Here is a 12,359-nt window from a genome sequence, read left to right as displayed (position 1 = left end):
GTTAGAGCGTAAAGATGGAAACGCGAAAACGGCGTTTCGAAATCTTCCCACTCTGAAGGCTGAATAAAAAAAGATTGTTTACAGACCCCCAAAACGCCAGCTTCGTGTAGATGAGAGGCTGGTTTGGTGAAAAATTTGTGCGTTTAGGCCAGGGTTCGTCTTCATGTGGACGGGACCTAATACAGAGTAAAACAGACTCTAATCTTGACACGCATTGGAAAATCACATTGAAAACAAATGAGTGATTTTGGTGGGAGTATAAGTGTCAGTGAAATAATTTATTTCTTGGAAAAATGTATGTTTATTTCTAATAGTTAAGACAATCTATTTTATGTGGTTTGGTTCACATTTTGGGAATGTGTAAGATGATTGCATTATTTTTTTGTGTTGAGCTATTTCTTGTTGAAAGTTATTGTGAGATTTGCGTATATGTGAAAAGCAACGAGACTTGAATAAACATAGAATGAGCAGAAGCTGGGAACACAGCTATGTGGAGCAGCCTTGTGTTTACTGTAGCTGTTTAGGTATTAGTCATGTTTGTAATATTTAGCAATTTTATTGGTTATGGTGTTTTAATTACTTAATATTTTAATTTAGAGTTGACGAGGTAGAATTAAACTGTAAAGACCTCCGAAGTGGCAGGCGGTCAAGAGGTAACTTCTGTTAAAGCACGTGTCACCTGATTGTCTGTAAATATATCGATATCTAAAACTTTGTCTTCTATTTCTGTAGTTTTCACTGCATTTAATAAAGAGCCCGTCTAAAGGAAGCCGTGCCAGTGTTGTCACTTTGGAGTTACAGAAGGAAAAGGAAAAAGGATTCTGAAAAATAAATACTGAAGTCAATAAGAAGTAAATAAGTCAGAAATAAAAAGCTGCTTAAGTTCAGTAACTAAGTATTTGTGGCTCCAAGCGACTCTGACAGCTGACAGTTTGAAGAGGACGGGTTCTCTCTGACCCGGTCCAACAGAACAGCAGCTTCAGGACTAAGATTTAATGTCTTTGTCTTTTCTTCCTAAACATTAGTTTTTAGATCATCTTATTTTATTCTAGTTATTCTAACATGTTTGTGGTTCTGGTTCTACTCTAGAGGAACCAAATGTCATTCTGGATGGAAAGATGTGAATCAGAAATGAGAAATAAAGCCATCTTGTCTTGTCTCATCATCTGAATCTTTCACAAATCAAACTGAAACATCTCCATCATTACTTAACACTAGAGGTCCTGGAGAATTCCAGTTTTCCTGCTAGCCCCCCTCCCCTCTTCAAGTTTGTGTATTCACGCTACCTTGCTAAGTGTCCTTGTTGTAATGCAAATAACCTGAGATCTGACCAGCCCCTCTGCACAAGGCTGGATAAAGGTTGAAACAAACTGGCATCAGAAGAAGAGCATGCTCCAAACACTTTTCATTACCTTCCCCTGCAACATCAGACCTTTTTGCAGGGATATCTTGATAAGTCATATCTAAATCTTTTATCTAGGCAAACCTATTGAACAACCAGATATCATACGGGTCCTAGTTCCTGAGCTGAGAACAGGTCATAACCATGATTTTCCAACAAGGCAAGGCAGAACCTATTTATACTGTCCATTCACAAACAGACTCATTTATACTGCAAAGCTCACTATGTAAAATTATTGTATTTTGTCTTATCTCTGTCATGATGGGTTCTCAAAAGGAGACCCAATTATGCAGAACACCACTAGACGGACACAAGGATGAAAGTTTAACACGTTTATTATGCACAACACACAGAATGTACTGATGACTGGTTCGGGCCTGGGTTCTGGTTTCACCGGAGTCTGCGTGAGAGACAGAGCGGTTAGTGACTGCGGCGTTGAGGCAAGGTCTGAAGACAGCTTATGTAGTGGATCCTCTGATGATCTTGACGAGCTGCAGCTGTGCAGGAGGCTCCCTCAGAGGATCCACGGCGGACTCTGCTGGAGAAAGATGGGATTTCTCCAGCTCCCAACAATCTCGCCTTTTCATGTCATTCAACATTTCAGTTTAGAGAATGACAAACAGTATGCTTTCAGTACTGGAGTAACATTTATTTCACCCAAGTAAAGGAACCAGATATGAAGCTGCAATCGTCCCATTTAGCAGTTTTTACAAACCCAAGGTGAGTCCTTCCTGCATTTGTGACAGGTATACTTTGTGCAGTGCACACAGCGTTCAGTGCTGTGGTTCCGGTTGCAGAGATTGCACGCCTTGCCCGCTTATAATAACAATGAAAAAATCTAAAAAAAAAAATTGAGTTTAGCACATATTCCAACAGTAAGAGTTGTAGTATGAACTAGATCAGTTTATTTATGTGTGCTACAAGTTTTGTGGCACTACAATGATCTATAGTGTAACTATTGGCTATTATATGCTTATAATAACAATGAGAAAATCTCCAAAAATACAGTTTGGCCTATCTTCCCAAAGTAAGAAAAAAAGAATGTGAGAACTGTAATTATACAGTCATATGTTTATATGACTATTTTTAATGTATTTATTACTGTTTTCAAAGCTACACTTTATAATATGAAATTGTCTAGAGCTGTTCTAAATGAAATTTCCTTTTGTTTATACTTGTGTATACAAAATGACTAAATAAATCTGTCTAAGTCATAAGTAATCATTGGCTTTTATATGCTTATAATAACAATGACAAATAAAAAAAAATAGAGTTTAGCACATTTTCCCAAAGTAAGAGTTGTAGTGTTAACTAGATTAGGTTATCTATGTATCCTACAAGTTTGGAGGCACTACAATGATCTATAGTGTAGTCATTGCTCATTTTACATGTATTCTAATAATAAAATAGATGTGCCATTTGTCATTTATGCTTTTGCAAATTCCTCAGAAAAGTATTATTTTCGAATCCAATAAATGTGATAATAATCCACCTCTCCTTGGTGATGCTTTTGAATATTTCTCTCAGATTATTTTGCATCTAGCAGAGCACGCTCCTTCTGCACATATTTGGAGCAGTGAGCTTCACATAGGTTTCAATGTAATTCTCCCAGCGCGATAGGAGACTCGCTTTGAGGAAACTACGGTTGTAGCTCACTGTATGGCTTGCTGTGGTGTCTGTTTTGTAGAATAAATATTCCACTGACGAGTTATTAATCTGGAAAAGCCGAATTTGTGCATATATTGCCAGCAGAGGAAAGAGGAGAGAGAGGAGAGAGAGAAGAGAGATTGCCTGAGTTATATTTCCCCCAAAATGAATAATGGTCATTATTGTATAAATGGTCATTATTGTATAAATATTGTTGCTTTCTACAGCATTCCACCTCATGCAGTTATTTTGTTTGTACAGATTAGTTATCCTCTGATCGCTGATGGCTGCGCTGAAATCATTGCGCTGTTGGCATTTAATCAGACTTGAGCTGAAACCAAAGCTGAAGGGGGTGGAAGTTTCTCCAGCCACAGTGCTAATGGGGCATTTACATCTGAAAAGGGATTCGTGAGTTGATAACTACTGCGGGGGGACTGCAGGCTGACGAAAATTCTTGTATCTCCAGGACTTTTAGTGTTAACATCATTTGACTGATTTTCCTCATTTGAAAGTTTGAACATCTAGTAAATAAAGTTTAATATTTAGAACATCTGGAACATGAAAATAATTCATTTACAAGGTAAAAAGTCTGACAAATGTTATTCTGACATTTGGACAGCAGCTGTTTTAAAAGAAAATATTTTATATTAAAATGATGAATTAAAATCAGCATTAAAGTATCAGTGAATGATTTGGTTTGAATAAACAGATAAAACTCACAGCATTTTCTTCACTTTGCAGATTGAATTCTCCAGTATCTCACACAGATGCTTCATTCCAGAGTCTCCAAAGGATCTATCTCCACAGATCTTCTCTATTTCCACTTCAGTCAGATGAAGGTTTGACTTCAGAGCTGAGGCCACTACTTCACATTCAGCCTTATAGAGAGAACAGCCATCAAGTCTGTGATTAGAGGAGAAATAAAGTCAGTTCTAATGAAATCAGACAATCTGGATAATAAACACAGACTGAAACATGATGAGCAAACAGTGATGTCAGCGATGCGTCGGTGCATGCGTGGAGCCCATAGAGCAAAACACTGTATAGGTGCGTGTGTCGCTTCCAGAAAGTCATGTAACCGATACAGGAGTTGTTTTCAACTGACTGACTCGCTAAACTGTGTTTAGAAATGTATCTGTCAACATGATGCATCTGCTAAAAAAATTGTCTCATCTTTTGCTGTTTATCATTAAAATGATCAAGAATTTTGGAGCCTAAAAGGAATAGGAACGTTTCAGTCGTGTTTTTATTTTACTTTTCTCGTTGTGTCATCCTTTGCCTCTCAGTTATTGCTCGACTTATCCGAGTTAAAGATAATTTTCAATTGGCTTATATATGCTTATATACGTTTACATTGCTTATTGGCTCCCTCTAAAAATATCAAAGATATTTTAAATTTAAACATAGATATGAAATCATAAAATATAACCTACAAAAACTTAAATTTTATCATTGTACTAGGTCATAAAATCAATTCAGTTTAATCTGTCAAATAAGCCGCCTGTAGCCTCTTTAAATGTCCAGCAGGTGTCAGTATTCTGTGAGAGCATCAATCCAGTTTGGCTTAAGATGCCTCATTAACCAACACTGCTCCTCATGAATGTCCTGTGTTTGAAACCAAAGAGGATCTCTTCAGTCTCTTCAGGTCCTGGTTCAGCTGCAGACCTGCTTTGTCTCTGCTTTGGTGAGAAGCTCCATTGAACCACAGTGATGGAGACAAACACAGAAGCTTAGCAACAGGTTCAAACAGCTCAGGCTTCATGAGCACTGAACACTGAAGGTTTTAGCAGCAGCAGCATCTTCAGTCAGATGCTGCAGATCTTCTATAAGTCTGTGAAGAAAAGTTCAGTTTTCTCTGCAGCATCTGATGGAGCTGCAGCATCAGAGACTCAAAGGAACTGAAGCAACTGATGAAGTGGCTGATTGAGCTGGATGAAGGACACTACTGGTGATTCTAGAGAGAAGAATGAACTGCTCAGAGGTCTGACTCAGGTCAGACTCCAGTCACTCATTTCATGACTTTAGACTTGATGAAATCACTAAATGAAACATGAACCTGATGGAGGAGAAAGAGCCTGAACTGGCCTACGTTTTCAAATCTTCTACAGGTCAGATGTTGCTAATAATCATCAGTTCCTAACTTCTCCTCTCTCCACAGCCCCACAGACATGTCCAACATTGGAGATGAGAAGCTGCAGAGCAGTGAGATCAGCAGAGTGTGAAGCCTTGTTCCCTACTTTAACTCAGCCAAGGTTACTGATGTCAAACCTGTGATGGTTTGTCACAAGTTTTTCCTGTAGGGCTGGAAGAGGGAAGGATGTGATGGTGAGGAGGAGGATGAAGAACATCTAATCTGGGAAGATGAGATGAACATAGTGGGAAATAATCCCAGCAGGTAGGACTGGAAGACTAAAGCACCAGTGGAGAAGAAAATCTTCCTGGTTTCAGTTCCAGACCAGTCTGAAAGTCTGACTGGGAAAACTAGCAGTAGTTCTATCAAAGCTTTAAACTCAGTTTCCCAGTGAAGCAGTGCCGAGGTGTGTGTGTGTATATATATATATATATATATATATATATATATATATATATATATATATATATATATATATATATATATATATATATATATATATATATATATATATATATATATATATAATTAAATAGAGACAGGGATAATATAAAAATATAGAGATTTTGTATATAGATATGGGTATATATTCTCAATTTTCTGGACTTACTGACCTTCATTTCTTAAAGTAATGATGGCCACTCATTTGTCTTAACTTAGCTTTCTTGTCATAATACAAATTTTATCAGTCTAATGCAGTAGGACTATCAGCTGTGTATCCACCTGACTTCTGCAGAGCACAACTGATGGTCCCAACCCCATTTATAAGATAAGAAATCCCACTTATTAAACCTGACAGGGGACACCTGTGATGTGAAAACCATTTCCGGTGATGACCCCTGAAAGCTCATCAAGAGAATGCCAAGAGTGTGAGAAGCAGTAATCAAAGCAAAATGTGGATACTTTGAAGAACCTAGAATATAGGACATATTTTAAGTTGTGAATCTACATTTTCATATTCATGAAAATACAGAAAACTCTTTGAATGAGAAGGTGTGTCCAAACTTTTGATCTGTATTGTTAACTTGTTGCTGAGTATTTTTTTGATCACAGAAATGGAGGATTACTGATGTTCACTGTTTGGCTCTTCTGGCTACTAGTTCAAGATGTTCAAGGCTCATTATATCACTAAAATAAGGTTTGGCAGCTAAAACTCTAAATGTTTTAGGATATACTTTAAAGAATTAACCTAGTTTCTCCCCTGCTGTTAAATTGTGGCTGTCAGGGATTATGTGGAGCTTTAGCCACTAAGGGAGGGAGAAATTTATGCCAGAGACTGATAAATCACTCTGAATAATGTGTCCTCCTCGCTTCTGAGATGATGGTTACGCTCCTGCCAGATACTGTGACATATATCCCCGCAAGCTTACCTTTCTGTACATCCTTGGACGTATCTCTGCTGTTAGTAAATTAAACAATTTGTTTATTAAATTACAATTTTAAGTAAGTTTTCTTTCTTGTTTTGCATAAATTTGACGTTCATATTCAGCAGCCGTTAACAGTTTTCTTCATGGCATCAGCCAATTAATCCTTTAGATGGTGGCAGTCAGTGGTTCACTCTTTTTAATTTGATTTGCAACATTGCAGACTAAATGCATTGCAGTGTAGCTGCCTGATTATTTAGTCCTTGGTTCTCATGTCTATGGTTAAAAAAGATTTTTTTTTACTCTCCTTAAAATTCATTATTTGAGTATTAGAGAAACAAAAATTTTAGAATTTTGTTTCTTCATCAGTTTATAAATAAAAGGCAAGAAACAACAAATAATTACCCCGTGGACCAAAACACTGATAAAAAATATCTCCCTATTTCTAACAACCCAATGTTGGTGGGTATGTGACTGAGAATGTCCAAAGGCAGAAAGCAGTAAAAGTTCTCCCAGTAATTAGAAGAGGCTGGAATATCTAAAGGGTTTAAGCTCATGTCTCTACAGGTCTTCATGGGGAACATCTAACAGATCAATAAAGGCTGCAAATGAAGTGTTGATGAGGAAAATTGTTCCATACTCTGGAAGCAGAGTTCTCAGAGCTTTGGGAGGATCTAAAAGAAACTAGGACTCCTACAGAAATGACATTTTCTGACACCAGACACACATCAGCACATTTTGGCTCTAATTTACACACTCAGTGGGAAATCTGTGGCAGGAAGAAAAGTTGCTTCTGGATCCAAATTTATCTCGATAACAGCAGTAGCAATGCAGGGATTGATCTGAATGGTCCCAGTTTCAATCAAAGCTAAACAGTGATTTTATAAAAACAGTCAAAGAGACTAAAAAGGTGAATTCTGGGCTAACAGCCCAATGAGTGAAGAGGTGTTTAAAGGTTCTGATGGGTCTCTGACTGATTGGATATTTAGAGAAAACACTGATTTTTTACATTCTGAAGGTTTTCTATTCATTTCAATGGAAGATGGAAACTGATCCAAAGTGGAATTTTTGAAAATGATCCAAATCTCTAAACACCAAAAGCTCCAACAGAGCTGTCCTGAAGGAGCTGAACGTTTAGATGTTTGAATGGTTGAAATAGTCCAAAGGATGAAGGAAGAAGTTAAAGAGCAAAAACATCCAGAAGCAACTAGAACCATGAAGAAGAACCAGGAGGACAATAGAGCTGAATCAGCATCACACCATAAAGACATCTGGACTCACCGAGCCTTTCTGCAGTTCCTCACAGCTGGAACTAGTCTACGTCGTCCTCTATCTGATGTGTTGTACTTCTCCAGGTCTAACTCATCCATAACCTTTTCTGATATCTGCAGCATGTAGGCCAGAGCTGAGCACTGGATCTCTGAGAGCTCCTTCTGTGATCTGTTCTCTGATTTCAGGAACTGTTGGATCTCATGATAAACTGAGAGGTCCTTCATCTCCATCAGACACTGGAAGATGTTGATGCTTCTATCAGGAGTGATACCATAAGTGTTCATCTCCTTGAGATTTTTGATGACTCTCTGGATGGTTCCTGGACTGTTCTCCATCTGACCCAGCAGGCCTCCTAAGAGGCTCTGGTTGGACTTCACAGAGAGGCCATGAAAGAAGCGAGCAAACAGGTCCAGGTGGCCATTTGGACTCCTGAGGGATTTCTCCATGACTTTCTTCATTAAGTCCTCCAGAGATGTTTCTCTGTGTTTTCCTCCCAGGAAGTTCTCCAGCACCTCTGTATTCCTGCTGGTCACGCAGTGGAACATGTAGACTGCAGCCAGAAACTCCTGGATGCTCAGATGAACAAAGCAGTAGACTGGTTTCTGGAAGATCACGCTCTCTCTTTTGAAGATCCCTGTACAAACTCCTGAAAACACAGAGGCCTCTCTGACATCCAGACCACACTGCTCCAGGTCTTCTTGGTAGAACATGATGTTTCCTTTCTCCAGATGTTCCAAGGCCAGCGTCCCAAGCTTCAGAAGAACTTCCCTGTCAGCCTCCATCAGCTCCTGTGTACTCGTCTCATGTCCTACATGGTACTTGTTCTTCTTCCTTCTAGTCTGGACCAACAGGAAGTGTGAGTACATGTCAGTCATGGTCCTGGGCAGATCTCCTCTTTGCTCTGTGTTCATCAGGTCCTCCAGAACCGTAGCAGTGATCCAGCAGAACAGTGGGATCCCACACATGATGAAGAGGCTCCTGGAGGTCTTGATGTGGGAGATGATCCTGCTGGACATCTCTTTATCACTGAACCTCCTCCTGAAGTACTCCTCCTTCTGGGCATCAGTGAAGCCACGTACCTCTGTTACCCTGGAAACACAGGAAGGAGGGATCTGATTGGCCGCTGCAGGTCGGGAAGTTATCCAGACGAGAGCCGATGGAAGCAGGTTCCCCTTTATGAGATTCATCATCAGAATGTTGACTGATGACTTCTGTTTGAGGTCAGAAACAAGCCGACTGTTCTTAAAGTCCAGAGAAAGTCTGCTTTCATCGAGGCCATCAAAGATGAAGAGAAGCTTCCAGACAGCCAGCGTCTCTGCTGGGAGCTTCTGGAGGGTTGGATGGAAAACATGGAGCAGCGTGAGAAGACTGTGCTGCTGATCTCTGATCAGGTTCAGCTCCCTGAAGGAAAGAAGAACCACCACACTGATATCTTGGTTTTCAAAGCCCTCTGACCAGTCCAGTATGAACTTCTGCACTGAGAAGGTTTTTCCAACACCAGCGACGCCATTGGTCAGAACCACTCTGATGGCTCTATGTTGGTCAGGGAAGGCTTTAAAGATGTCCTGGCACCTGATTGGAGAACCATGGAGGTTCTGGATCTTGGAAGCTCTCTCCAGCTGCTTCACCTCATGTTGGGTATTAACCTCTTCACTCTGTCCCTCTGTGATGTAGAGATCAATGTAGATCCTGTTTAGGAGGGTTCTACTTCCTGTTTCATCAATTCCTTCAGTCACACGTTCACACCTCCGCCTCAGACTGATCTTATGTTCCTCTAGAACCTCCTGCAGACCAACATCTGCTGAAACAGAGAAGAAAAGACGGCTGAAGGAAAAAAGCTGATTTAGTTGGAACCAAACCATCTGGAACATCAGGAGGTGTTATAGAGACTTAGACTTAGAATTCCTCTATTGTCATTGCAAAAAAAAAAACACAAGGTATATCTTGACAACGAAATGTCGATTACTTGGCTACCAGTGTAATAGAGCTAAGTCCTTATTCCTGCACAATAAATATGTTTTCTATGAGTAAGAGCTAGCTATATAATACAGGGTAAGAGTATATTTACACATAAATATTGCACTGAGTTATTGAGGAAGTTACATCAATAAATAAATATTGCACCAAGTTAATGAATATTGCATTGAAAAGTTATTAAAACAGAAAAATTTAATTGAAGACAAAACTAAACTAAGGTGCGTGTATTGTCCATATCCATGGGGGGAGGAGTGTTATGTGGCGTTAGGTAGTCTAATGGCCAGGGGGAAGAAACTGTTCAGTTGTCTGGTCGTTCTGCAGAAGATGCTGCGGAACCTTTTGCTGGACGCCAGGGGGGAAAAGAGTCCATGGTTGGGGTGGGTGGCGTCGGAGAGGATATGGTGAGCCCTGGATAGGCAGCGCCTGTCCGCGATGTTCTTGATGCAGGAGAGCAGCGCCCGTGTGAACTTCTCCCCTGTCCTCACCACCCTCTGTAGAGACATCCAGTCAGAGGCCCTGCAGCTCCCAGACCAGATAGAGATGTAGCTGGTCAGTACGCTCTCAATGCCTCTGTAGAAGGTCTGAAGGATGGGGAGTGTTGTCGGAAAATTTTATCTTTCTTCTATTATATATTAATTTATCCTATTTACTCACTCTAAAAGTTTTCACTCAGTCTGTTGCTCTCTCAAGGCCACACATTTCTCTCCAGGCTGGTGTTTGTAGACCAGGCATAGCTTTTTCCCATAACAAATCAGATTCTTTCTCAAGGTTTATTCATCACGTTACTGTTAACCAAAGTGTGTGTAATTTGTTATGGCTCTGAGTGGTTTCCATTGTTGTAAGTAAGGGGGGACGAACGCTGTCCAGATTAGAACAAAGCAGAATGCTGTGCCATTAAGGCTGTATGATGAACTTTTCTCTCTTTGCAAAGATATAAATAAATGAGCCGACTGAGTGAAATCCATCGATCTCCATCGATGAATAGTTGAATACTTTTTTCCCATGACAGGGAGGCGGGAGGGATGCTCTCTTCATCCAACGCAGGAAGTGCAGGCGCTGTTGGCCCTTCTTCACCAGATGAAGAAGGTAATTAGAAGGTCTCTTCCCTCACTTGATCAGATGCTAAATGATCCGATCCATCCTCAGAACCAGAACCTTGTTCACTTGTCAGACAGCATCGTTGTTCATCTCTATTTTGTGTTCAGTATCTGTTCACTGTCAGGATCTGATTCCCAGAGCAGAGAAGATCAAGAAATATTGACAGAAAACTGCACCATTTTTAGCAACATCAACTCTTTTTTGCACTATTGGACCAGTTCTATTTAACCTTCTGCAACAAACACAGCAGCTCCAGAAGAAGCAGAGAAAAAGAAAAAGGTTTCCAGCATTTTCCAATATCAATGAAGGAAAATAGAGGAAATGCTCTAATCTAGCAGAGATACTATCATGGTCCATGTTCTGTGTTTCTTTGTTTTGCCAGTTCTCCGTCTGATTGGTTTCTCCCTCCTTCATTTATTCCAGCTGTCCATAGTTCTGTAATTACCCCTGCATGTCTGTAAGTATCTGTTTGTTCTCTGTGGTAGTTTTATATATGTCTTAACCTCGTTGTCTCATGGTGTTCCTGGTTCAGGCTGCGTCTATTAATTGCTTATACTGAGCGATATTTTCAATTGTTGCAGGCAGATACAGCTCAAACTGTATGACGAAACACTCACGACCACCATCAGGAATAGAAAGGTCAGGAGAAAATAAAGCATGTTTGAAATTCAGCAGGCTGTCTTAAGATTGCATCAGAGCGTTGGGCCACACAGAGTGAGAACATAGATCATGTTGCGCAGATCTGCTCATTAGTTCAGATGTGGGTGCATGAACAGACATTTGTGTGTGCACATACACACACGCACCCATATCAGTGTGCCACTCTGCAGCACTTCTCAGCAGGTGAAAGAAATCTGGCCCAATCAGCAGCACCCTCAACTTGGGTAATAAGGAATCCACAAACCCCTTTACTGGTTTTGCAACAGAGCTGAGGAAGGCAAACACAGCCTCCAAAGCAGCATTTCGTGGAAAAGGACTTATAAGGACTACCGGTAAGCCATTAACTGGGCTCAATTGATTGTAATTTAACTGTAGTTTCACATTTCAGAGATAAAATACAGAATTTATTGAAGTAACAGTTTGCACTGCTAGTTTTACAGTTTGGTTCCGCTAAATGTATGTTAAGATATCTAATGTAAAGACTTATGTCCTAAGAAAAAAAAATGTAATTCTAGAATGTTTGGTTTTGTTTGGTTCAAATTCAACCAGATATGGAATTTAATAGTGTAAGACTTGAATTCATGGTTTAAATCGTAAAAGAAATGTATGTTTAAGGTTAAAAAAGGAATTAGTCATTAAGATAATTTCTTTTTCTTTTTTTTTTGACAAATGACAAAACATTTTCAGTCTGATTCATCACCTGTAACGAGATGAAAAAAGAACAGCACAACCAAAAGACACGGTACGAGATATACAATAAAGCAACACCTTGAAACTATCGCTAAAGTAATATTATTAAGTCTGACTT

At 39.7% G+C, this 12,359-nt stretch overlaps 1 protein-coding gene across 1 annotated transcript in view; it reads right to left on the bottom strand.

Moving 5' to 3' along the window:
* LOC107096072 (protein NLRC3-like) overlaps window positions 1-9,678 on the bottom strand; it is an 11,224-nt gene extending 1,546 nt beyond the window's left edge. Inside the window, exons 1-2 of the mRNA XM_015392560.1 lie at window positions 7,826-9,678; window positions 3,770-3,952 (exon numbers count right to left, since the gene is read on the bottom strand). Of these exons, the coding sequence (XP_015248046.1) occupies window positions 3,770-3,952; window positions 7,826-9,678 (2,036 nt within the window). The remainder of the gene's footprint in view (window positions 1-3,769; window positions 3,953-7,825) is intronic.
* Window positions 9,679-12,359: the final 2,681 nt, after the last annotated feature.

Source organism: Cyprinodon variegatus, unplaced genomic scaffold (genome assembly GCF_000732505.1).
Source record: "Cyprinodon variegatus isolate N-32 unplaced genomic scaffold, C_variegatus-1.0 Scaffold596, whole genome shotgun sequence".
In the NCBI taxonomy this organism is placed as follows: Eukaryota; Metazoa; Chordata; class Actinopteri; order Cyprinodontiformes; family Cyprinodontidae; genus Cyprinodon; species Cyprinodon variegatus.
This window is presented reverse-complemented; position numbering and strand designations above follow the sequence as displayed.